The sequence below is a fragment of the Eretmochelys imbricata genome, chromosome 7, assembly GCF_965152235.1.
Source record: "Eretmochelys imbricata isolate rEreImb1 chromosome 7, rEreImb1.hap1, whole genome shotgun sequence".
Taxonomy (NCBI): domain Eukaryota; kingdom Metazoa; phylum Chordata; order Testudines; family Cheloniidae; genus Eretmochelys; species Eretmochelys imbricata.
In genome coordinates this window covers 41757410-41784670 of record NC_135578.1, presented here as the reverse complement: position 1 = coordinate 41784670, position 27261 = coordinate 41757410, and the positions used below count along the sequence as shown (strand labels likewise).

Here is a 27261-nt window from a genome sequence, read left to right as displayed (position 1 = left end):
AATTGGAATTCAGAAGGGCTGTTTTTGGTTTAACTATAATGTTGGTAACCAGACCTCACTTGTTAGTGTTTTGGCGTTGCCATCACCATCTGTCTTGCCTTCCTCATGGTGCTCTTCCTTTTCACACTACTTATTAAAAATAATTATTGCTCTTTCCCATTCAGCAATATGCAGTTAAAGCTTTCAGTGCTCAGAATTGATTGTCTTGTCATGGTGTCACCTTTGAATTGGGCACATACAAGCACAATTAACAAAATTATTTGCAACATAGCCAGAGACTTTCTTCACATACTCACAGTTAACGTAACAGAAAGATGCAAAATCAAGTGTGTCTTCCCCAGTTTGCATTAAGGGTATCTTTTCTGCTTTCAACACACTTTAATCAATAGGAGCAACTGACACATGTAGTTCCTTTTTTGTCTCATATAATATGGTTGGAACTTTGCTAAAAGTTAGGTGGCTAAGTGTTTACCACAGAAAACAAATGCTTCATTTTTTTCCCTACTGTGCTCCCCAGAGTTTTGTGTAATAAAGGCTGTCTTCTAGGATGCCCTGGCCCCCCTCGAAGTCTGCCATTTTTGGACTTAACACATAAGGAAAGTAAATGCAGTTAAGTAAGTGTTGCAGATTGGCTACTTAGACTGTAAGCTCTTTGGGGGCAGGACTGACTTTTGAGAGTGCAAGGATTCCTCAGGTGAATTCCCAACTCCAAGGAAAGTGGTGTTTTATTAGACCTTTAATCAGCTATTTACAGTTTCTTACTAAATCTAAATTAGGCCAACAGTTGTTTGTTTCATCTTGAACTCTTAAAATGAAAGTGCTCATCCGGGACAAGTGTGTTATTTCTTTCATACAGTTTGCCTGTGATTAACTTGTGAACGTGAGTGTGGGTTTCCTGTATAGAATTGAAAAAAATTAATATTATGCTGAAGTAACTTCACTTTGTGTCTTAAAAATCTTGACTTGTGGTTTTGGAGGGAGGGACCATATTGGAAATCTATGGTATTTTGTCCAATATGTCACATGTGACTTTTTAGTGGTAAAGCTGTGGCTCTTTTTTTCTTTATACCTGCTCACTTTCATAAACTCAGTGTCGTTACCAGGTGGAATTTCAACATTGCAGCTATTTGAGTGTTGTCAGTAGACATCTTCTGAATATCTTGAAATAATGTACTGATTTTTCAGGCAACTAGGTCTCTAGCAGAACTATATCATGTGGAGACAAAATTCACGGAGAAAATACTTGGTTTCGTTTTGGTTTTTTTCTGTGATGGTCAATGCCATAATATCTGAGCAATTTATCATCAGAGCAGTCCTGTGAGGTATGGAAGTCTTATCCTTAATTTACAGATTGTGAGTGGAAGTAGTGAGTGCCATGTCCAAGAACACAGAGGAAATCTGTCAAAGCTGGGAGTAGTACCCAGCCTGAATCTCGATTCAGTGCTTTAACCACAAGATCTCCTACCTTGCCTTTCTTTCTTTCATGTTTAAATGAATTGTTTAATGATTTTGTTTTTAGAAATTAAACTGCGTAAATGAGCATACTGTTTTTAGTGCTAATGTAACAATTTCCTCCCCACCCCACTCTCTCCCTTCTTTAGCGTTGTGTGGTGCTGCGTTTTCTGAAGTTTTCCCCAAACCGCAATAAGGTAAGAGACAACACATTCTTCTGACTTGTTACTGTTCACCCATTCTGTTAAGAAACTCTCCACTTCTATCCCATATTAATGCCCACTTTTATAACGGAGTCTGCTCTGGGGCCTATGCAATGAAGTTTTGGAGCCCACTGGGAAAAGCATTGTGCTGATTTGTTAATCTGGTGCTGCTCTTGGCAGTACAGGTTCAGTAGTAGACGCTCTGACAGGGAACTGTTAAGGGTTTTTTCAGTATAAGATACTTTAAAAAGCCCTAAGGAAGTGGGGTGGCGCTGTCAGTCAATTATAAATAGCTTCTACCCTGGCCTAGAGTTGAACAATTTAGTGGTAACCTACTCCATTAGCTATAAGACAAAATATTAATCTGACATGCCTTACAGTATCTGCAAGAGCTCATTCTTTTAGGGCTTGTCTACAGGAACACTTAATTACCTGGCACTGTCCTGCCGTGTACTGTATACATGTACACACTAATACTTTTTAGTGGGCTTTGATCTACCATGCTTTGAAACTGCTCAGTATGGGATTTTTAGTGTGGCTGCAAGGTTCACACAGATACTTACTGTGCAGTGGGCTAGTGTGGGGTACATTTACTTCCTGGCTAGTCATGAGCTAAGAGCTCTTGTAAACAAGAACTAAGTCTGCTCTGACTTAAGGAAACTAATGAGATGGATTATAAGCTTTTCAAGGCAAGGACTGAGTCCTTCTATGTGTTTATATACAGCCTCTTTCACAGTGGAGTACCAAACATGACTAGGGCCCCGGATGCTACCACAGCATAAAATAATTGTAATTGCCTTTTTTGACCACCAGTTCTGATCCTATTCCTTACTTCAGAATTCTTCGCTCATTAATGCTTCTTGGAGAGTCATTGGAGGCTATTGCTCAAAATGTCTCAGATACTTTATTCTCAAGGTCAGAAGTATTACACTAGATATTATGTTATGCCTTGCGTTTTTTCCCCTATCATCACTAAAGACCTGCTGACATCTTATGAAAAAATTGTCAAAAAACTTCCTTTGTAGACAGTGCTGTTCATATGTCTGTTTTCTTCACCTTCCTTTTAATGCATAAAATCAGAATCTTTATTATTTAAATCAGCCATTCTTCCTTTTCACTTCTCACTTGAAATCATAACTTCCTTGAGTTTTATATATCACACTAAGCCCTACTTGCATTACCAGTACAATAATTTTGTTATTCATCTGGCCTAGTTCCAGCAAATGCAGTTGAGCTCTGTCTACACAGCAACAAATGAGTTGAGCTAAAGAATAAGCTTTAGGAATAGATAAACATGTAAGTAACAAAGAACTTTTTTTAAATGAATTGATTTTAAAAAACAAACCAGATCCTAAATGTACACTTTATCTACTGCAGTCAGTCAGTCTCTTAGTCACAATTCTGGGATAACTGTTCCTTCTTGGCCTCCTTCAGGGCACCCTTATTCAGGTCTCAGGCCTCTAGCTCTCACCTCTTCAAGGCAGGAACTCATGCCCCTCTCCCTCCAGACTGAGGCTTTAGGCTGCAATTTTCTTGCAATTCATTGTGCTTATCACAGCAGGGGTGACTTTAGTCTAGTGCCTGCAGTTCTGCACGCACTCAGGGGCTATGGCTGTGTCTACCTGTAGTCAGTCAGCCTTCACAAAACAAAATATATTTATTTAGTACAAAAGCATTACAGAGAAAAGGTAAAATAATAAATGGTGTACACATGCTGTGACACGTAGCAGTTTCCTGCAATATCCTTGGGGGAGAAAACCTTACTGAATTAAGTTTAAGTATTTTCAAAGTCCGTTGTACTAAATGTAAGGTTATGCATTATTGTGGGATGGGATTATATGTAATCTCTCTACAGGGGAGATGGGATGTGAATCCCGGGAAGTGTTATGAACTTCAGAGGACTGTATTGAACAATGTACCAGACAAGAACGGACTTCTGAGACAGTGTCAAGTGGTTTGCTCTGGGAATCTCTACGGGCAAATTCCCCACCTCTGGTTATGCAAAAACCCAGCCCTTTAAAGGAATGCCCTGAGGAGAGAACCATTGTCTGGTGATTACTTGGTCTTCGGGTCTCAAGATCAAAGGCCCAAGCTGTATAATGGAAAGACTAACCCGTTGGTTGGGGTGTTACGAACTTGTAACAACAGAAAACCCATTTGGGGATTTGTAGGATTGATGCCTACCAGAGCCCTTGTTGGAGTTGGGGAGAGATCTCTAGGAAGCTTGTTAGTATGTGTGTAGGTTCTTTATTGTTTTTTAATGTTTTCTCAGTACTGGCTTAAGAATAAATGTCCTTGCTTATAAAGCGCTGTGTGCTAACTTGTAACTGTTGGCAGTTACAGCTGTTCATGGCTTTTGGAGAGAAAGCAAAGCACAGCTGCTTGGCCTGTTTAGGCAGTGTAGCTTGAGGAGAATATCATAATGCAGGCAGGGAACTGTGCATCCTGGGAAAATCCCTGGTCAGGAGTGGGACAGATGCAGATCTCTGCCCAAGAGAGGTGAGGCCTGAGGAACCTAAAGTGGGTGCCTTAGGTGGACTGTAGAGCGGGTATACATGTGTAGTTGCCCTGAACTGTGACACGCATGCTAAGCGTACCAGGTATTACCCATTGTCTGAATGGGATACTGGTATGTCTCTGTTCCTTGTTCCAGAGTTAGTCACCCTGAGTCAGCTCAGGCTGACCCTTTATACAGTTCCTAGTTATTTGTTTACTGGTCCTGCTGAACCCAGTTAAAAACAGTATATGCAGTTTCCCCAAGGGGGTAGTATGTCGATAAAATTGTTCACCTGTCTAGGGATTTGCGTTAGTTACCTCCAAGTGATTCCGGATTCCACAGGGGAAACACCTAGCGAGCCAGGAACAAAAACATGCCTTGATACAAAAATCTGATTATCTTATGTACCCATAGCGACTGGCACATCTCAATATAATAGTCTTGAAAGTTTCCATGCTTCTGAGGTCTCTCATCTGTCATATCTCCCCTGCTGGAAGATAGAGAAGTCAACCCCATGAATCCTTGACAAGTAACAATACAAGGTGAGAGGGGAAACTGAGTCATGCATATTCTTTCATAAAAATACATCAGAAGTTCACCAGTTTTCCACATTCATTAACTAGATTGCTTCCTATGTATCAGAGGCCCTACTTAAGATGCACCATTCTAATGATATAACAAATAGTAGGCAACAACTGACACTGATATAGGTCACTATTATATGTGTCTAGTAGCTCCATGACCTCTGATATTTGGCTAGCTCTGAAAACAATATACTCTTATGTTAAAAGCAACGGAGCAAAATTATCTGCTACAGTGATTGGCACCTGGCCTGCTTAGTACTTGAAACTCCAAAAGCTATTTTATTCTATAGAATGTAATGAAAAGTTATGCAAAAATTTGACTCTCAGAATTTTCCAATGACTGAAGTGAGCATGAAGCTGTGCATCATGTTTACTTGTGGCCCCAGTGAATAAATGTCCCGTTTCTAATTACGGGACAGAGCTGTCTTTGTCCCCATGGGCCTTATAAAGGAGCCGACATCTTTTGTTGTGGGATCAATTTTGTACATTACTGTCTCGTATCTAAGCCATCAAAAGTTAAACTGATTTTCCTGCTCTGTTTTTCATACAAGTACCCTTCACTAAATTCCACTTGGTTATCAATATGTTTGCAGTTGTTTCATCTGATTTTAGATACAGAATAGTTTAAAAGGTAAAATTTATTTCAATTCCCTGATTCAAAGCAGCTAGTTTGTTCCTTTCCCACTCCTTGGAGAAGTATAATTGGATAGTTTAGGTGACCTTGATATACTTTTCAGCCATTATGTTGTGGTAATATGCTGTCTACATTATACAGAGAAAAACGTCAGGTCTTGCAGTCTCAACGGAGCTACCTAGTGACAGTCCTCTTCTTTTTGGTTTACCATGGTGTTTAAGACAAGTACTTCTAGAATGGCATCTCAACCTCTTGGGGGTGGGGATGGGGGGATGAGACTGTGACAGATCCAGACATTTGTACTGGTGCACCAACATAGAATGAAGTGAAGTGTGCCATCTCTAAACCGAAAAACGGATGTGCAGCCATTGCTGATGGCATCCCTTCAGAGCTGCTAAAATGTGTTATTGATCCTGTAGCAGAATCACTTCTGGCCATCTTTCGTCTGGTGTGGAGAACTGAATCCCTGCCTACCACCTGGAAGGACGGCGTTGTCATATCCACTCTATAAAGGCAAGGGACTGTGCAGCGAATGTAAGAGCTACAGGCCGATCACCTTGCTTTCCGTTCCAGGGAAAGTGTTTGCACATGTTTTGCTGGCATGCCTGGAGCCTTCACGACATCAGAATTGTCATCCCCAACAGTCAGGCTCTATGAGGAACAGGTCCACATTAGATGCCATTTTGGTCCTTCGCTTGCTGTCGGAGATACATCGTGAGTTCAGGAAGCCCCTGCATGTAGCATATGTTGATTTTAAGGCTGCATTTGATTCAGTAGACCATGTTGTGTTATGGAAGGCCTTAAAGGACGTAGGTGTCCCTACCACTCTGCTGGACTTGATTAGAGAGCTGCATAATGGAACCACTGCCCATGTACATTGGGGGAACCGGATGTCAGCGCCTTTTAAATCAGTATCTGGTTTTAGGCAGGGTTGCGTTTTGGCTCCTGCACTCTTTTTTGTCAGGCAGTGGATTTTATAATGCAGCATTCTGTCAGGTCCATAGGCCTTGAGATCGGTGATCTCTCACTCACAGACCTTGACTACACTGATGACGTTCTTTTAGTACAGAGCCCTGACAGGTTTCATGAGGCACTCGAGCATATGGAGGGGGAGTCAACTAAGAATGGTCTCAATGTTTCATGGTCAAAGACAAAACTGCAAAATCTAGGACCAGGTCCGCCTGTGACTCCAATCACTTTGAACAACGAAACCATCAAATCAGTTTCCAGCTTTTGCTATCAGGGTTCTATACTTACCAGCTTCTCTAATTCTCACATGGAGGTTCTCCATCAAATTGGCATTGCAGCATCTGCCATGGACTGTTTCCAGTGGATATGGAATCAACGTCGTCTTAGTATGATAACCAAGTTCAGGATTTATTCGACTTGTACCCTTCCCATACTGTTGTACGGGTGTGAAACATGGACGCTACACCATGCATACTGGACAAAGCTGAAGGCTTTCCACACAAAATGTCAACGTCATATATTGGGCATAAAGTGGAATGACTTCATCTGTAATGCAGATGTTTATGGTCATTCGGATTTACAGACTACTGGGGCCATTGTCCGCAGGCGGCACCTTATGCTTTTTGGACATGTCGCAAGGATGCCACAAGACGTTCCAGCGAACGCCATTCTCCAGGTGGCTTCTAACATTCGGGATAAAACATTTGGGATGTTTCACAAATTAGAAGGAGGAAAAAACATTTGGGATTCCACCAACCTAGGGGTGGAGGTGGCCCAGCGGCAGACCCCACTATTACATGGGTTCATTAAGTCTGTTCCGATGTTGGATTTTCAGGCCGTCAAGCTTTCGCAGTTAAACTGGGACAGCATTCTTTTTCTTCTTCTATGCTTAGCCAAACAGTCGGCTGTAGCAATTGTTCGCCATTTGGTCCGTTCCTGTTCATCACACAATACTCAGTTCGCTGCTTTGTTTCTAAGCCATAAGGGGGTAATTTGCATAATACAAATAGTCCTGAAGCTGACGGTAATATGCAGATATTAAAACAAACCAACAAAAAACCCTTATTGGATTATGTGCAGACTGGCCAGGTAGCGAAGAAGAAGCTCATGTTTTTAATCTTTATATTGAGTGACCCTCCTGTTGGAGGCATTCAGCACTCAATCTTACAAATATTACACTTAAAGAAAAAAAATAAAAGATCTCCTCTTAAAATTGCTGCTGATGTCCTAATAATTACTTGTATGGAAAACTAACTTTGTCTTTCATTTTCTACCCTTTTTCCATTGTTTGTTTTTGGTTAGTCAGACAATACTCTTGTCAGCAGCTTCCTTTCATTGGTCCTTTTATAGTCAAACCTGCAGTGTTGGCAGAAAGTTTATTGCTGCTTTAAAATTCACATGGAGACCATACGCTGCTCTTACCTCACCCCTTCTCCTCTGCACATCCCGAACAGTGGGTTTTTTACCCACGAAAGCTTATGCCCAAATAAATCTGTTAGTCTTTAAGGTGTCACAGGAGGGATAGTGTGTATCATCTGTGCAAACACTGCTGTAGCATGTTATGGAATTGAGTTCTGAAGTGGAGCTGATTTGCGCTGGTTTCAGCATTCCATATTTTGGCTGACAGGCACTGTGATTGTCAGACTGTGGTTTGAAAATCCTTTTTGTATTTTAAATAGGATATTATATAATTTTAATGTTATGACATCCTATTCATATTTAGAAATGACTAGTTTTTCTTGGAACAGAACTGAAGACTTAATATTTGACCCTGGAGGAGTTGTTTATCAACTTGAAGACCAAAGCTGTGTACCCAGCTGAGAAACCATGACTTTAGAAGCCCAGTAATTTGACAGCCATGGAAGTTGAGAGACAGAAAAGGCCTTCTAGTTCATTTGTCTGCAATGGAGGATTGCTTTGTAGGTATAATCTGTCATAAACCTCTAAGCACAGAAATGTGGCCTCACCTAATGCAAAAGAATTTAAAAAGAGAGTGCTGGAACAAAGGGTCTTCTTACACAGGTGGGGAGGAATATGGCTGCCTTTAGGCAGCCTGTTTTCAGTCCTGCCAGCATGGTATCCTGCTGAGATTTGTTGCCTGCTAACCAACTTTTTTTTTTTTGGGAGGGGGGGGGAGTGGGTTCATGAGTCAAGAAACAAGAAATCAATTATTATCTATTGAGAGGTCATTGTTTAGTACTGAATATTTAATATTGGCTTCTGGTTTAGGTACATTTCAAGCAAAACAGAGAATATTCCTTTCCTTAACCTTTCCCAAGGCTCACTTGAGCCTCCACAAAAGATCCTAAGGGAGAGCCAGCCTCACAGTTGGAAAAAAACAAAACACTAGGGGTAATGCTACTTGAGTTAATTAAATAAGACAAATTTTAATTTTTCTAGAATGACAAAAATGCCATCTAAACACTTGCTGCTTTCTCTTCCTACTTGTTTATATAATAGTTTATTATATAATCTTTTTTTCATATTGGTAATCCCTATTGGTTAATGGAAATCATACTATGCTAATACAGATAAGTAAGCTCAGGCTACGTCTACACTACAGAGCTTTGTCAACGAAAATTATGCCACTTTAATTAAACCTCTGTCTATGCTCCTTGTGTCGGCAGAGCACATCCACACTAGCAGCTCTAGAATTGACACAGAGCAGTGCACTGTGGGTAGCTACCCCATTGTACAACTGGCCACAAAGTGTTTTGGGAAGGGTTTGTAATGCCTCATGGGGCAGGTAGTGTCACATGATGCAGGTTTCTCAATCCTATCGTTCCATGGGCATCCTACTAGATCGCCAGCTGCTTTTCAACGGAAGTGTTTGGGGAGGTGGGAGGGAAAGTGTGTGACGGGCAGTGTGTGTGTGGGAGACACAGTGTGTGTTGGAGAGTATATCGGCATGCTGTGTCTAAGTTCAGACAGCAGCCTGAGCAATCAATCCCGAGGCAGGGGAAGAGGTACCCTCCCTCCCCCAAGTTCCCTGTAAGCTGTGCAACAGCCTGTTTAGCACTGCACAGGCACACAGGGAACCCACCCGGGTGGGGACCTGCCACAGCCAGGGGAGGGGCGCCCCTGCCCCCAACTCAGCCTGTGGCCTGTACCTGCTTCAGCCAGATCAGGCCTGGCTCCAGAGGGATACCTGTCCTACTGGGGCCAGAGGAGGGGTGCCTATCCTGCAGCCCCAGAGCTCCCGCAGCAGGGAGAAGCACCTTTCCCCGCCAGCCCAGGTGCTGCTGCTGGGGGAGAGTGCTGGGGGGAGTCCTCTCTCCCGACTGTAGCCCCAGAGCACCCTGCACCCCAAATCCCTCATCCCCAGAGCCCTGAGTCCCTCAGCCCTGGCCCCACCCTAGAGCCCACATCCAGAGCCTTCACACCTCTGCACCCCAACCCTCTGCCCCAGCCCGAGCCCCTCATCCCTGGCCGAACTCCTCAGCCCTACCCCCACCACATGAATTTTGTTATGTGCACCAATATGAAAGTGATATCATAGAATCATAGAATATCAGGGTTGGAAGGGACCTCAGGAGGTTATCTAGTCCAACCCCCTGCTCAAAGCAGGACCAATCCCCAACTAAATCATCCCAGCCAGGGCTTTGTCAAGCCTGACCTTAAAAACTTCTAAGGAAGGAGATTCTACCACCTCCCTAGGTAATGCATTCCAGTGTTTCACCACCCTCCTAGTGAAGAAGTTTTTCCTAATATCCAACCTAAACCTCCCCCACTGCAACTTGAGACCATTACTCCTTGTCCTGTCCTCTTCTACCACTGAGAATAGTCTAGAACCATCCTCTCTGGAACCACCTCTCAGGTAGTTGAAAGCAGCTATCAGATCCCCTCTCATTCTTCTCTTCTGCAGACTAAACAATCCCAGTTCCCTCAGCCTCTCCTCATAAGTCATGTGTTCCAGACCCCTAATCATTTTTGTTGCCCTTTGCTGGACTCTCTCCAAGTTATCCACATCCTTCTTGTAGTGTGGGGCCCAAAACTGGACACAGTACTCCAGATGAGGCCTCACCAATGTCGAATAGAGGGGAATGATCACGTCCCTCGATCTGCTCGCTATGCCCCTACTTATACATCCCAAAATGCCATTGGCCTTCTTGGCAACAAGGGCACACTGCTGACTCATATCCAGCTTCTCGTCCACTGTCACCCCTAGGTCCTTTTCCGCAGAACTGCTGCCTAGCCATTCGGTCCCTAGTTTGTAGCTGTGCATTGGGTTCTTCCGTCCTAAGTGCAGGACTCTGCACTTATCCTTATTGAACCTCATCAGATTTCTTTTGGCCCAATCCTCCAATTTGTCTAGGTCCCTCTGTATCCTATCCCTGCCCTCCAGCGTATCAACCACTCCTCCCAGTTTAGTATCATCCGCAAATTTGCTGAGAGTGCAATCCACACCATTCTCCAGATCATTTATGAAGATATTGAACAAAACCGGCCCCAGGACCGACCCCTGGGGCACTCCACTTGACACCGGCTGCCAACTAGACATGGAGCCATTGATCACTACCCGTTGAGCCCGACAATCTAGCCAACTGTCTACCCACCTTATAGTGCATTCATCCAGCCCGTACTTCTGTCACACATCACCTTCATATTGGTGCAGGTAACAAAATTCATTCCGCACATGCATGGGGAATAATTAGAGGGAACACTGTACTCCCCCTCTCCACATCAGCCCCCAACTCTGTTACAGCACAGCAGTCCCTCTCAGCTCCCCGCATCTGCAGCCCACTCTGCCTGCCACTGTGTTCCTGGTGCCTGGGAGAGCAGGATTCCACATTAATGGTTCTGTGATTCCCTTAGAGTTCTCCCACAGCCTCCGCAGATACCAGGAGCAGCATCCTCAGCAGCTCTGTGAGCTCTCCATGCTGAAGAATGTCATAGCTTTCTGGAGTTTTGAAAGGGGAGGGTGCATGCCTACAGGGCAGCCAAGTTCAAAACAGTGAGCAGAGTGGTCGTAGTGGGGATTGTGGGACACTGGGGGAGGTCAGTAACGGCGACATAATGAACGGCAGTGTCTACACTGATGTTTTAACTTTGATGCGAAAAACTCTATGCGTCTTGTTGAGGTGGTTTTATTTTGCCACCAAAAGCAGCTTTGTAGTGTATGCACCCCTACTGTTTTGTTGGCAAAACGCAGTGTAGATGAGGCCCCGTATTTGTGTAGTCCATATAAGTTAGTTATTCGTTAAGAAGTTTCATTGTGGAAAAACTAATCTGACTAGGTAAACAGTATTAAATCGTACAGTTTGTGTCATCTGTAGAACTGTACATGGGTAAAGGCCTTTTAGTTTTTGCTTCAGAAGTGCTGAAAGCTCTCCCAAAGCTAGGATTCTCAGACCGTTTTGAGATATAAAATTAAACATATTATAGATGACATGTTAATTCACACTTCACGTTGCATAAAGAAATGCACCAGCTACAGTATCTGATTAATCAGTTGAATAATTCACCCCACTTATTGGCCTGAGAACTAAGTTTACCAGACCTAATTGAAAAATACCTATATCACTACAGCCCTAACAGTCATGCACCCTTCAGTTTAAAAAAAAAAAAAATACACAGCTGTGCACTGTTTATATAATCTGTTTATGTAACATGTTTTTAGTCTGTTTCAGATTTAATACATTTCTGTATCTGTTTTCTTCTCTCTCTGATGGTATAGTCCCTTTTATCCTTTTCTCTTACTTTCCTTACTATGTGTTCTCTACCTTCTATTTGCTGTTGTCCCTCAGATTTTTCACTCTTCTCTCTTCCACATCAGTGTAAAAATCCCCCTTTCTCCCCCGTTCTTACTCACAGCCACTCAGATACTTGCTCATCAATTTACGCCCAGCCTCTTATACATAGGGTTTAAAACCCACAGAAGACTAAACTACAATAAGGGGGCACATTGTCTAGGGGCAACAACTAGGTAAAAGTCAGGTAAAATTAAAGGCTGCTCTCATTCTCAACCCCTCTGTCTGCGGGTAGGAAGGAATATAATCTCCCTGTTTAACCACCATAGATCCTCCTGGCTGCTGCAAGCGTGGCAGTGACAGTAGAGAGGGGTTTTGGCTAATCCACTATTTCACTGTCTCCTTTTTTCAATCCTTTCATTATCTGCCTTTACTGCTTTTGCTCAGAAATTTCCTGAACATAAGTAGAGGGAAACTGATCTGATTCTTGAAAGTTTTACTGCTACCCATAAGATTTCAGATAGCAGCAGTGAAATGGATCATAGTACTATTTATGTCAATATGCAGTTTTTACCAAAGCTGTGAGCAACAGCACAGGCACTTGTGCAGCTTGTCTGCAGACTCAACAAGGCATTGCTGTGTGAATTTCCACTTGCTTCGTGTTCGGAAAATTATATTTGCAACTGTAAGGGCTAGAAACTTACTTTAATTTCAGTGATAGCTTTAGGATCTCCAGAAGTTGATGGCACTTGCCCCCAATTATTTGGAAATTTTCTAAGACAAGTGAATATTTCAGGTGCTGTATATTATTATTATTACTGCATGCATTCACTTATGACCATGTACTATTCTTTCTTTTTCAGGCACCAGAGGAAATCTTACGCCACCTGCAAAACATAGTAGACTTCGGAAAACACGTCATGAAACAGTTTTTTGGGGAGAAATATGTTCATTATGGGGTAATCATTTTATCCTTTAACTTATATAGTTTAAGTGCTTATCCATCAGAAACATTCTATAGGTGATTTTGCTTGATGCAAAGTATGCAGACCTTTTTGTGCGTGTTGTCCATATGAGATGCACAGCTTTGACCAGAGCTCATGATCTGCACTGTCTCCATATTCTTCATTGTGATCAGATCATTAGATTTTGCCCAATGGACTGAGCCATTGAAGATTATCAGTTTGGAAGTGTTGGAGGTAGTGGTTGGTGGAGGTGGGAGTGAAAGCTTTCATGCCTCTAAATTTGGAAGACTCCGCCATCTGTGGCGGCTGTGTACTGTTTTGCCACAGATTTGGTGGCGGGGAGAGAAGAGATCTGGTTTATAGCTGTTGTCCTGGATTACAGGGCAATGAGGGGGCTCTTGTTTCCTGGTGGGCCAGGTCAAGGTGGCTTCTTGAGACCTCAGACATGAGTAACACACACAGGAGAGATTTGTGAAGAAAATAAAACCTCTCATGCTGGAATGTTGGTTTTTATGGCATAGAAGTTACATCCATGAGTTTTTATGGTACCAGACTCAATCTGGTGCTACCTGCTTTCATTGATTTTTTTTTTTTTTTTTAATACTGTGTCATGAATTACTGGGACTGTGGCACATCCAACTCACTGAAATGAGTCAGGGTTCCTGTGGAAAAAATATCATACGATCATATGTGAAAAATGTGGGAGACAGCTGTATCTTGAACGAATAGTGTGTATGTCTTTTTCTATATGATTACTATCATGCTCTCTGCTACACTGGGGGCAAAGAGTTAACTCAGTCCTGGGAGGTTTTACGCATTACTAGGAAACCAACCTGTGACTTGAATTCAGTTGTTGGTCCTCATAAAATGGCTTTTTTGTGAAGTGGGGGGCACTGTCTTTGGGTCAAACTGAGAGGCAGGGGTGCAGTCTGCCTCACTGGCAGCCCAAATTCCTGAGGCATGAGGGTCCGACCTAAAATTGCAAGGAAAAATGTAGGTTTTAGTAAGATAACATGTATAGGCATTTTGATTTAATCGTTTCCCTCTTTGTTTCTATGGTTAAATAAACGATAGTTTGTTTTGAGCAAACTGGTTACTGCATTTTCATATTGATCACAAATGCTGAGGGGAAGTCTACCACAGTGGCCACGACCCAGCTGGGCCCACTGAAGACATGGCTGGTGAGGAGGGGTGCTGTGAGCTTGCAACATAGTCTAAAAGTGGGGAGAATTAGAGGGATTGCACTGTAAGAGAAGTACAGGCCCATCCCTTGAAAAGGGTGCCCATAGGGTGACTGAGTGAGGGATTGGTGACCATGCACCCTGTGTTCACACCCAAAACACTATTGTAATAATCTTGTATAAAATATGCTGTGTGATGTATCGTTTGAAAACTAGTAACTCACTGGTCAATAATATCATGGTGAAATTCATGTAGCAACATTACATGTAAAGTTATGAACATAAGCTGAAGTTATGACTGAAATGTGTTTATCAGACAAGTCTGGGGAAGAGGCAAACCAGTTTCTCAAAGACAAAGGACAAGGCAACGCCTCTAGCCAGGTGTCATGAAAGTTGATTGGCAATCACTTTCAAATGGCCATTCTTTGGCAGCAAAGGAGGGAAGGAACAGATAGCTTTGCATTTTAACAAACAGCAGCATGGAACCTCAAGAGCCCATGTCTCCATCCTCACTGCTGGAAGGAACTATATCTAGGGGTAACTCTCAGGAAAATGCATTTCAGAGTGTAACTGGACTATAAATGAGAGGGGTAAAAACACCCCAGGTATGTTATCTTTCACTCTCACTTTTTCACTTGAGAAGGCAAAGGAAATAGTCCTTTGGGGGCTGATCCTGACTTAAAAAATTTGGTCAGCAGTGTTGCTGGGAACCTGTGGTAAGAATTTTACCTTGAACCAAGTCTAGTTTGTTTCATTACTAGTTTTATCTTCCTTTCTCTAGTAACCATTTCTGACTTCAATGATTTATACTTGTACTTACTTAAAATCTATCTTTGTAGTTAAATAAACTTGTTTTATTCTTTAATCAAAACTAATCCAGTATTGTTTAAACTGAACTGTTTTAGTTGAAGTAGCAAACTGTTGTACATTGACCCCTTACAGGGGCTACGGACCTCTAATAACTGAACTGCCCTGGAGAGGGCTGGACAGTGCAGAACACACGCTTTTGGGGAAAATCCTGGACTAGCAGCATGTTGGGGGTCACCCTGAAAGTAGTAACCAAGGTTGGTGGAAGCTAATGTGAGTGGAGTATGACTGGCAGACGGCAGCTATACACAGACACTCAGGGTGTTACCTGCAGGCTGGAATGCTGTTTGAGAGTGGCACAGGTGGGAGCTACAGCAGCAAAGCATTGTGAGGCACCCAGGGTTGCAAGGCAGGTGGTGACAGAACCCCTCACTAGTCTGGATTGCATCCCAGAATGTCATAGGGTCAAAGGTACAGCTTGCCCTGAACTATAACATCATGTAATTAAAGACTATCATAGTGCACATGTAAAAAGAAGACTAATTAAGGCAACATTAATTCTGGCATTTCCTAACTTTGGAGTGTTTGACGTTGCAATCTAAATCCCATTATTTTAATGTAGCTTTGTTGTATTTAATGTCATACAGATTACAGGGAAACTATTTCACAAACATTTTAATAGTTGCATCTTAACTACCTTATTGGGACCGCTTTTTTTTTTTGTTCTGCATATAAAGTCTTAGTTATCATGAGCTTGAAAATGCAAAGCTTAGAAGGACCAATTTAAAATGTCTAAACATATTAAATAGCCTTTCTAGACACAAAATGACACAATTTTAATGTCTCTCATGACCTTCTGGAGCTAGAAGTGGAGGCTGTATGTCCCATTCTGAAGGGAGAAAGCTCCCATTTCTATCCTGCTAGGGTTATGAGTTCTGTTATTGGTGCATAGGTAAATAATATCCTTTCTGGACCTTGACACAACTTTTGTTGTCAGGAAATTCTATATTTGAGGACAGGGGAAGGTAAAAACATTTTCTATTAAGTTGATTTAAAAAATAAATCTGAAATTGCTTAGAATAAGTTCCAGGGTAAGAGTAGTAGTAGTAGGGGGGAAAGTTTAGGTGAGGTAGGATAGTGTTGTGATTAAGATACTTGACTGAGATTCAGGAGATATGGGATAATTTGTCAGTTGGCTATAGATGAACTTAGTGTCCTTGAGCAATGCACTTAATCTTGCTGCACCTCAGTTCACCATCTGTAAAATGTGGATGATACTTCCTACCTTACTAGGCTATAATGAGGATAAATTTATTACCTTTTGCAAGGTGCTTAGATAGTACAGTGACTGGGACCATAAAAATACCAAGATGGAAAAGAATATGATAAAATGATTTAAGATCTGATTCTTCAGTTAAGTCACCTGGATATCATCTCTATGCCCTGGTCTACACTAGGACTTTAGGTCGAATTTAGCAGCTTTAAATGGTTGTAAACCTGCACCCATCCACACGATGAAGCCCTTTTAGTTAGACTTAAAGGGGTCTTAAAATCGATTTCCTTACTCCACCCCTGACAAGTGGATTAGCGCTTAAATCGGCCTTGCCGGGTCGAATTTGGGTACTGTGGACGCAATTCGACGGTATTGGCCTCCGGGAGCTATCGCAGAGTGCTCCATTGTGACCGCTCTGGACAGCACTCTCAACTCAGATGCACTGGCCAGGTAGACAGGAAAAGAACTGCGAACTTTTGAATCTCATTTCCTGTTTGGCCAGCATGGCAAGCTGCAGGTGACCATGCAGAGCTCATCAGCAGAGGTGACCATGATGGAGTCCCAGAATCGCAGAAGAGCTCCAGCATGAACTGAATGGGAGGTACGGGATCTGATCGCTGTATGGGGAGAGGAATCCACGCTATCAGAACTCCGTTCCAATTTTCAAAATGCCAAAACCTTTGTCAAAATCTCCCAGGGCATGAAGGACAGAGGCCATAACAGGGATCCGAAGCAGTGCCGCGTGAAACTTAAGGAGCTCAGGCAAGCCTACCAGAAAACCAGAGAGGCAAATGGCCGCTCCGGGTCAGAGCCCCAAACATGCCGCTTCTATGATGAGCTGCATACCATTTTAGGGGGTTCAGCCACAACTACCCCAGCCGTGTTGTTTGACTCCTTCAATGGAGATGGAGGCAACACGGAAGCAGGTTTTGGGGACGAAGAAGATGATAGCTCACAGCAAGCAAGCGGAGGAAACCGGTTTTCCTGACAGCCAGGAACTGTTTCTCACCCTGGACCTGGAGCCAGTACCCCCCAAACCCACCCAAGGCTGCCTCCTGGACCCGGCAGGCGGAGAAGGGACCTCCGGTCAGTGTACCTTTTAAAATACTATACATGGTTTAAAAGCAAGCATGTGAAAGGATTAATTTGCAGCAGACAGTGCAGAAGGACTGCATGCCATCCACATCTCTTGCCTGCCCGGCAGAAGATGGTACAGTACGACTGCTAGCAATCCGTATCGCCTGCCTGCTCACCATAAGACGGTTCAATAGGACTGACTGCAGGACTAAAGAGAATGACCTGGTCAAGTCACTCCAGATTTAGTCCCTGCGCCCATGTCTGCCCAGGCGCTCCTGGCCAATGTGGCCAGGAGCACCTCGGACATGACGATGACGGCTACTAGTCATATTGCACCGTCTGCTGCCAGAAGGCAATGGGTTGCTGCTACTGTGTAGCAATGCAGTACCACGTCTGCCAGCACCCAGGAGACATAGGGTGACGGTTACCTGAGCGGGCTCCATGCTTCCCGTGGTGTGGCGTCTGCACAGGTAACTCAGGAAAAAAGGCGCGAAACGATTGTCTGCCCTTGCTTTCACGGAGGGAGGGAGGGAACGGGGGCCTGACGATATGTACCCAGAACCACCCGCGACAATGTTTTAGCCCCATCAGGCATTGGGATCTCAACCCAGAATTCCAATGGGCAGCGGAGACTGCGGGAACTGTGGGATAGCTACCCACAGTGCAACGCTCCGGAAGTCGATGCTTGCCTCGGTACTGTGGAAGCACTTCGCTGAGTTAATGGACTTAATGCACTTAGAGCATTTTCTGTGGGGACACACACACTCGAATATATAAAACTGATTTCTAAAAAACCGACTTCTATAAATTCGACCTTATTCCGTAGTGTAGACATACCCTATGTAAGGAGGGCATGGGGAGGAGGGGAAAGGGGGGGAGAATGGCATTGTCAGCTTTATCTGTTTATATGGATATAAATTTAGAAAAAATTGACTTTAGACATCACTATTGTTCCACTGGCAGCTTTATGCCTTAGATAAATTTAGGAGGAACTAGAACTAAGTGGTTTTTTGGCTCTGTCTTGTGAGTAAGCTGCTCATTTTTGTAAAATAAAAGCTCAGTGGAGCTTGCAGTATAAATAGGGCACTAGATTTGCTTTCTATTCTGCAGTAAAATCTTGGGTTTAATTAAAAAAGGCAAATTTGGAATATATCTATTGAACAACAAAACAAAAAGTTCTAAAACGTTTAACACAGCTAGGACACAACAGGGACTGAAAGCTGTTGGGTTCTCTCATACCACATATAGCTAAATCAACTCCACAATGGGGGCTGGCTTCTGAACACTGGTTACATGATTAATACTGTATTTTGGCTTTTATTTAACTCCGCCCACTCCTCAAGTCTACCTTTAATAGCGTGCAGTCTTTTTTGGTATGGAAGAAGAGACACAAATGTAGTAAACCCTAAATCTAAATTGCCAAATTAGGGAAAATGTATTTGAAACTTTATGTGGAATTACAATTCAAGTGGCCTTTGCAAATGGTTTTAACTCAACCATTTCACTAAAATAAGAGAATATTACATTGAGATAATGCACAACCTTGAAATTATAGCCACCCATAGAAGAGAATTAGAGTAGCGCACGAACCAGGAGTCTGGTGGCACCTTAAAGAGTAACAGATTTATTTCATTTTTAAGATGCCAGCGGACTCCTCATTGTTTTTGTGGATGCAGGCTAACACGGCTACCCTTCTGATACTTAGTAGCACAAGGTGAGAGATGTCCCTGTTGGTGCTCCACTTCAGGTCAAAGTGCATCCCAGCGCCTTCGATCGGAGATTTCTACGGCAGTATCCCTACAGGCTGTGCACGCGCTGTGCCTGCCTCTTGAGCTGTTAGTGTTCTGATAGCGCGTGCACAATGTGGACTCCTCAGTTTCTTCTCTACTGTTCCTGGCTAGAGACGGAGTTCAGCCCTGCTCTTTGAGACTAGCTAGTTAGTTTGTTTCTCAGTTTAGTTAGTTTCAGTCATTAGAATTACTACTTGGATAAGTTACATTAGCTGTTACTTCTATTTCTTTTAAAAAAAAAAAAAAAAAAAAAAAAAACCCTCCGCAGTTTCCGACATGCCTGGTTCCCAAGGCTTCAAGAGATGCACCTCCTGTAAGGATGCCATCCCCATCTTGGACGGCCATTCACAGTGCGTACGCTGTTTGGGGGAGTCTCAAGTACTCCAAAAATGCGTCCACTGTAACAAATTGAAAGCGCGGATCCACAAGGACAGGGAGCTCAGGCTTAAAATGCTGCTCCTGGAAAACTCCCTCAGACCTACCTCTGACCCTGGCCAGCAAACCTCTGTGACACCCTCCAGAGGCAAAGGAAAAGCCAAAAAATGGCCAGCTTCCTCTCCCTTCAGGAGTCGTTCCTTGGGGAAGAAGTTAAAACCAGCTCTCCAGTCTCCGCTGACTCCAGCTCTGCGGCTCAGCACCTTTCACGCGGCAGGCACCTCGGGCACCGACCGTGAGTCGGCTGCCCCACTACATGGTGCTGAGGCTCAGGGCTTCCAGTTGCCTGCCTCTTTCAGCTCTCCTACGGCCACCTTTGCTAGTATGGTGCCGACAGCACAAGCGGCGGGTGCGGCACGATCCTTTGATCTTGCGGCACTGCTTTTACAGCCGCCGCTGTCAACACTGAGCCTCCTGAGGTCTTCTGCCTCCCTTGCAGTGCCTACCTCAGGGGCTTCTACTCTGGTGAGCCAGCTTCTGCCCCCAGGACAACCTTCGGTGCGCCAGCAGACTCTGCCTTCACCAGCTACACTAGCACCAACTCCTGGTCACTCAGCTCCACAGCAGCTTTTACAGCCAGAGGGTTTAAGGGTGTCCCATGCTCTACTTTTCTCAGCACCAACCTGTCACCGAGACCTTTAGCACCCTACCTTCAGTACTCCCCTACCACTTCAAGCCTCTCTAGTGAAGTGTGGGAGGAAGAGGAATACAATGACCAGATGTTTTCCTCTCAATACTCTCTCCAGAGTCAGTTATCTACAACTGGGAGACATATTACAGCACGATCTCCATATCCTCAAGGCTGTCCACACTGGTATGGCAATCCCTGGATGGGACCACCTATGCTCCGCCCGGGGCAATGGCCATCCTGGGGTCCATGGACCTGCACCGCACAACACTCAGGTCTTCTGCAGGGTGGCTGGAGGAAAGCTGTCAGACCCTCCCCACTGCCTGCTTACACTGAAACCCAGATAAGACCTGAAGTGGCCACCACCCCTACAGAGAACACTGCCCCACACACCTCTTCTATAGCGATAACACCGCAAGATGCCATGGTACCCCCACCACCTCCCGCTACTGATGAACTTGCTCACTTTCAAGAGTTGTTTCACAAAGTAGCAGAAGAGGTCAAGATTACCCTGGAGGAGGTACCTGAAACACACCATGAGCTTACTGACATCCTGCAAGCTACGACCTCCACCCAAAATAGCCCTACCAATTAATGGGGCCATTATGGAACCTGCTAAAACTATTTGGCAGACCCCAGCTAAAATAACACCCATTAGCAAGAGATTGGATGGAAAATATTTTGTTCCATCTAAGGGTTCTGAGTTTCCATTTGCACACCTGTCACCTAATTCCCTAGCGGTCAACGCAGCCAATCAGAAAAACAAATACCAACACTTCCGCTACACTCCATCAAAGATAACAAGTGACTGGACTCCTTCGGCCGCAGAGTGTGGTGTTCTTCCACTTTTGCAATTTAGAGTAGTGAACTATGTTAACTATGTTAGCGCTCTTAGCAAAATATGACCACAAAAATTATCCTAAGTTAATGCAATTTATTGATGATGTGTCGGGAGATAAACAACAACAATTTAAAGCAGTGGTGTCCGAGGGCCAATTGATCTCCCGCACAGCTCTTCAAGCCACCCTCGATGCTGCGGACGCAGTGGCCAGATCCACAGCCACGGCCGTCGTCAGGCGGCGGTCCTCATGGCTTGTTTCTTCCTCCTTTCCGAAGGAGATACAGAATATGGTCAAAGATCTCCCTTTTGATGGAGACAAGCTCTTTGCCGCTACAACCAATGGGGTCCTTCACTCCATGAGGGATTCCCGTGCCACTCTTTGATTCTTAGGCATCCAAACACCTGCCTCAAAGAAGAGACAATATAAATATCAGCCATACCAATGACCGCATTATCATACCTTTGTGCAACATCCACCTTTCGGACAATATGATACGCAACAACAACAAAGACATAGGCTCAGGAACCAACGACGTTGCCCTCTGCAAACAACGGTGACGCACCCTCCTAACCAAAATAAATAAATTTGAGGTGTTGGTCGAGGGTATAGAAAACCTCACACCCTCTCCAGCCCCAACTCCAACCAACCATTTTTTTGGAAACCCGTTTGCGTCCATTCCTGGCAAACTATCACTACAGACAGATGGGTCCTGGAAATGATCAGATTGGGTTATGCCATCCCCTTCCTCTCCTTACCTCCCACCCACCCTCTCACCCCGTCCCTCTTCAGGGACCCCTCTCACGAGCAATTGCTCTGCGAGGAGGTACAACATCTAGGAGCAATAGAGGAAGTACCCCCTCAACCCAGAAGGAAAGGGTTTTTCTCCCACTACTTCTTGATGGAAAAGAAAAAGCGGTAGTTGGCACCTGATCCTCAATCTTCAACGTTTGAACAAGTTCGTCAAGAAACAGAAATTCTGGATGGTTACTCTCCCATTGATTGATTTTTTAACCCTCGACCTCCAAGATGCGTATTTCTATGTCTCTATCCACCCTGCACATCGTTTCCTCAGGTTTGGTGTGGGAGCGCAACACTACCAGTACAAGGTCCTCCCTTTTGGCCTTTCCACCGCACCATGTGTCTTCTCCAAGGTGCTAGCAGTTGTAATAGCACATCTCAGAGAAAAAAGGAATCCTCTCATTTCCTTACCTGGACGATTGTCTCCTTAAGTCTCCCACTCAGTTAGAAGTGAACCACGCAACTCGTGCAACCCTTCACTGCTTCCACACCTTGGGTCTGCAAATAAACAAAAACAAATCTACCTTACAACCTACCCAACAAAGTGCCCACCTTGATTCCACCGCTGCTCTTGCATCTCTCCCCTAGGCCAGATTCCACACAATGGACATCCTTATTACCCAGATAAGTGCCAGACTACAGTCCGAGACTCCCTACAGCTCTTAGGACATATGGCCACTTGCACATTTGTGGTCGCAAATACTCGCCTATATATGCAATGCCTTCAGGGTTGGCTAGCCACGGTATAAAACCAAACAAGCACAGACTAAACAGGTTACTAACTATGCCCCAGAAAGTCAAGAACTCACTCCTCTGGTGGACCTCTCCCATCAAGCTCTGCACCCAGGATTCCCTTCCAACAAGATCCCCCTTCAATTACCGTCACCACAGATGCATCCCTCACAAGATGGGGAGCACGCATCAGCCACCTCACCACTCAGGGTCTATGGGCCACTTCAGAAAGCAGGCTTCACATAAATTTGCTAGAGCGCCAAGGCCGTACGCAATGCCTGCCTCCATTTTCCTTCCCGTCATCCAAAACCACCAAATTCGAATCATGACCAACAACATCACATGCATGTTTTATGTCAGACGGGGGAGCCTGATCACACTCCCTTTGCACAGAGGTGGTAAAACTTTGGAACTGGTGCCTTCAACACAACATCCATTTCTCCGCCTCATACCTGCCAGGTTCTCAGAATACCATTGCAGATGAGCTCAGCCGATCGTTCCCCTTACAGCACGAGTGGGAACTCAATGGCATCATTCTTTCCAACATTTTCCAGACCTGAGGTTATCCCCAACTGAATCTATTCACCACAGCAACAAACAAAAAGTGCCCGACATTCTGCTCCAGAGCAGGCCTGGGGGGACGCCTTTATGCTCCCTTGGACCGAGACTCATATATGCGTTCCCACCAATGCTTCTATTGCACAGAGTAATTCGGAAGATATGGACAGAGCCAACATCATTCTCATAGCCCCAGCATGGCCCAGACAACCGTGGTACCCCTTTCTCCTGCGCATGTCGGTCAAGCCACCCATTCCTCTTCCGCCACTCAGCAACCTCCTATCACAATGCAGGGGACAACTATTTCACCCCGACATACGTCTCCACCTGAGGGCCTGGCTGATCAATGATTCTCTAATGCGGAGTTAACATGTTCAGACCAAGTATGCACTGTCTTGCTACACAGCAGAACACACAACACACGACACTACCTACCTGCATAAATGGAAACGGGTCACATCTTGGTGCTCTGGTAAACAGACCTCTCCAGTTTTCTGCTTCACTCCCACTGATCCTGGATTACCTGTTAGACCTTAAAACATCTGGCCTCTCTACGAGCTCACTCAGGGTCCACCTTGCAGCAATTGCTGCCTTCTGCCATAAGGTTGACAATGTAACTGTCTGCCTATCCAATCACCAAAAGGTTCCTGAAGGGCATCCAGATGTTATACCCGGACGTGAAACTACCTGCCGCACCTTGGGATTTACACCTAGTCCTCAAAGCTCTGATGGCAACACCATTTGAACCGATGGCTACCTGCTCCCTTCTCCATCTATCCATGAAGACCTCCTTCTTCATAGCAATCACATCTGCCAGATGAGTAGGAGAAATGGGGGCGCTTATGGCGGACCCTCCATATACCACGTTCTTCCGCAATAAGGTGTCACTCCGCATGTATCCAGGGTTCTTACCTAAGATACTGTTCCTTTCACCTCAATGAACCTATACCCATTCCAACATATTTTCCCGATACCTCATGCTAATGCCTTTGAAACAGTGCACACGCTTGATGTTCAGAGCATTATCCATTTACCTAGATAGGACAAAACCATTTAGGAAAACCCCCAGTCTTTTTGTCTCTACTACTCAGCGCTCACAAGGAAATGCTATCGCTACACGGAGACTTTCCAAATGGATTGCTGACTGCATACGCCTTTGTTACCAACTCAGGCAAATACAATCTCCTACGTCAATTAGAATACACTCTACAAGAGCTGTTTCCACATCCACAGCCTTTCTCTGTAATGTCCTACTGTCTGACATATGCAAGGCAGCTAGCTACCTGGGCATCAAACCTTACCTTAGCTAATAACTACACTGTCATCCACACTGCAGCATCTGACACCAGATTGGGTAGAGCTGTCTTGTCAACAGCCTTCTTGCCTCCTCCGAAATCCCAACCATCCTAAGGGATACTGCTTTTCAGTCACCTGAAGTGGAGCACCCCCAGGAACATCTTTCAAAGAAGAGGAGGTTACTCACTCTGTGCAGTAACTGATGTTCTTTGAGATGAGTGTCCCTGTGAGTGCTCCACTCCCCGCCCTCCTCCCCTCTACTTTGGAATTTGTAGCACACTCAGTTGTAGAGAAGGAACTGAGGAGCCCGGGCCGTGCACGTGCTATTAGAACACTGACAGCTCAAGAGGCAGGCACAGTGCGTGCTCAGCCCTTAGGGGGTACTGCTGTAGAAATCTCCAATCAAAGGCGCTGGGACGCACCTTGACCTGAAGTGGAGCCACCCACAGGGACACTCATCTGGAAGAATGTCAGCTACTGCACAGGGTGAGTAACCTCCTCTTTTTTTTTATTATAATTGAGATAATGCAATTATGAATGGAACCCTGCCTGCCCCAGTGATACATCATTACCTAATCTATCGTCTTTGACTTCAAAATTGTTTTGTAAGCATGGGCTGCCCAGCCTGTTTCCCATGTCACTGCAGTGTGGCATGTTGGAGGAAGGGGTCTCTTCTTCACCCAGCCCTGTCCTCTCTTTCTAGGGAAAGATGGTTAACCTTCAAAATGTCTGGCTTCTTTTTGCTCTTTTTCTGGCTGATGAACGTATCCTGGGAGAGCCTCATATTTTTAGACTTGTAATCTGTTACCTCCTTATTTCAATTCTTTGATAAATGAGTTGCTTCCATGAGTGAGGAGATTAGATCTACTTACACTTCAGTCTAGAAGTTCCTGGGCTCTATTTGGTTGCTGTGTTAAATCCTTAAATACAAGGACTTTACCTGTTTATAAATATAAGTTTATAAGTACAAAGACAAACTGATTTGTTACTTTCAGAAAATGCATAATGTTCCTGTAGTTGCATGAAACTGACAAACTGGCGAAGGGCTTTTTCTGTGTCTCATGACAGGATATGGTATTGATTATCTGGTCTCCTCAGACACACAGAGTAAGATGAAACTTGTACTGTTTTATAGGGTCGAATAACAAACAAAACTCTCAACCAAGTAAATGGCTTGTTTTCACTGCAGTTCAGTTGATCTTATGTAACTTTTTGGCCCACTTTGTTGACACCCTCCAAAATTTTATGTATTTTTGTGTATTACCAGGTAACATTTTATTTTAAGATATTTCCTTTTAAAAGAAGCTGTCTGTTAAAATATTAAATATTTGTGTTTTAGGAAGTTGTTCAGCTACCTTTGGACTTTGTAAAACAGCTTTGTTTAAAGATCCAGTCTGAGAGGCCAGGTAAGGATCCCATTGCTATAATTAAGATTCTTGCATTCAACTATAAAATGTTCAGTTAAATTGCACAAGAAAAAAATTTATTTCTAAAATCTGATAAATAAAAGTTTTTTGATAAGTTACAATATCATTTAATCATTGCTCTTGCCTAGTCCTTAAAGGAACACAGTCCACTTGAAAATCAGACTGTGTGAAAATGTTGTATCTATTGCAACTAAATTACTATCCATGAAAGAAACAGGAGGAAGAAATTGTTTGTTTGTTTAACTTGTACATTTGTAAGCACTTTGTGTAGTCAAGTTTTTTTCTTTGCTAAAAAGACCTTTACAAATAGTAACGGGAACAGAAAACCCGTTCTCCATTTTTGTAATGGAATTAAAAAACACTTGGACGTTTAAAGGTAACTGTGCGTTGGAATTGGTCAGTTTCAAAAATTGCGAGTAGATGTTTGTTTTCAATGCTTTCATTTGAGGCTAGACATTGATAATATCTTACGTATTTGTGTTTTTGCTTTACTAGTGAAAAAGTATTTTATGTAAAATAAACCAGAATGTGGAAGTTGACTTGTATCCATTGTCACCCATAACTTGGCATTCCTTTACTAAGAAGCTTGGGTTTTGAACCCTTTACCTGTAGTCTGCATGAAAACTGAATAATAAGTGTTGTTCAGCTTCCTTGTTTTCACAATGAAATAGTATGACACTTGTGAAGTAGATTTTCCTGGAAAACTCATCATATGTCATATTCTAATCCGTACAGGAGAAAATTCAAAAGAGATATCTCTTCTCACTGATTACTCTTAGGCTCTTGCGTGGTTAGTTGAACAAATTCATGGGTTTTGACTAGTGCAGTCCCCTGGGGAATGATCTGGTACTAAAGTCTAGGAAGATAAGACATACTTTATGGTGCCTTCAATCTAGAAGAACTGGAATTGCTTTACAGATTAAGTACAGGACTCTCTGTACTACGTTGCTGAAATAGATCCACCACTGGGGTGGCATACAGAGCACAGTTTAACAGTGCCAGTAATACTACACAACAGTATTAACTAGCCTGGGAAATGAATAATTTAACTGAAATTACAAGAGAAATTATAGTAGGCTGCATTAGTTAATAAAATTGGAATTTAGTCAGGATGATGGGACCTAACCCTCTCATTTCTAAGGGGGTGCCTCGCACTCAGAGCTCTCAGAATTTTCTTCAGAGTTCCTGTTCTTGCACTGACTGATACTGAGGGCTTGTCTTCACTATTGGGTAAGTTGATCTAAGTTACGCTACTCCACCTACGTGAATAACATAGCTGGAGTCGTCATAGCTTAGGTTGACTTATCCCAGTGTCTTCATTGATGCTCTCCGGTTGACTTACCTTACTCTTCTCAGGGAGCTGGAGTACCAAAGTCGACCGGAGAGCACTCTGCCGTCGATTTAGCGGGTTTTCACTAGACCC

The 27261-nt window shown here is 43.8% G+C and overlaps 1 protein-coding gene across 4 annotated transcripts in view; it reads left to right on the top strand.

Moving 5' to 3' along the window:
* Positions 1-27261, top strand: part of IPPK (inositol-pentakisphosphate 2-kinase) — a 113107-nt gene that overhangs the window by 39561 nt on the left and 46285 nt on the right. For 2 of the 4 annotated variants that reach the window (XM_077823088.1, XM_077823084.1), the window contains exons 2-4: positions 1602-1649; positions 12893-12988; positions 25751-25817. In XM_077823088.1, coding sequence (XP_077679214.1) covers positions 1602-1649; positions 12893-12988; positions 25751-25817 — 211 coding nt within the window. Of the gene's footprint in view, positions 1-1601; positions 1650-4665; positions 4695-8087; positions 8259-12892; positions 12989-25750; positions 25818-27261 lie in introns of those variants that run through there. The other 2 variants (XM_077823085.1, XM_077823087.1) reach the window with 2 other exon arrangements.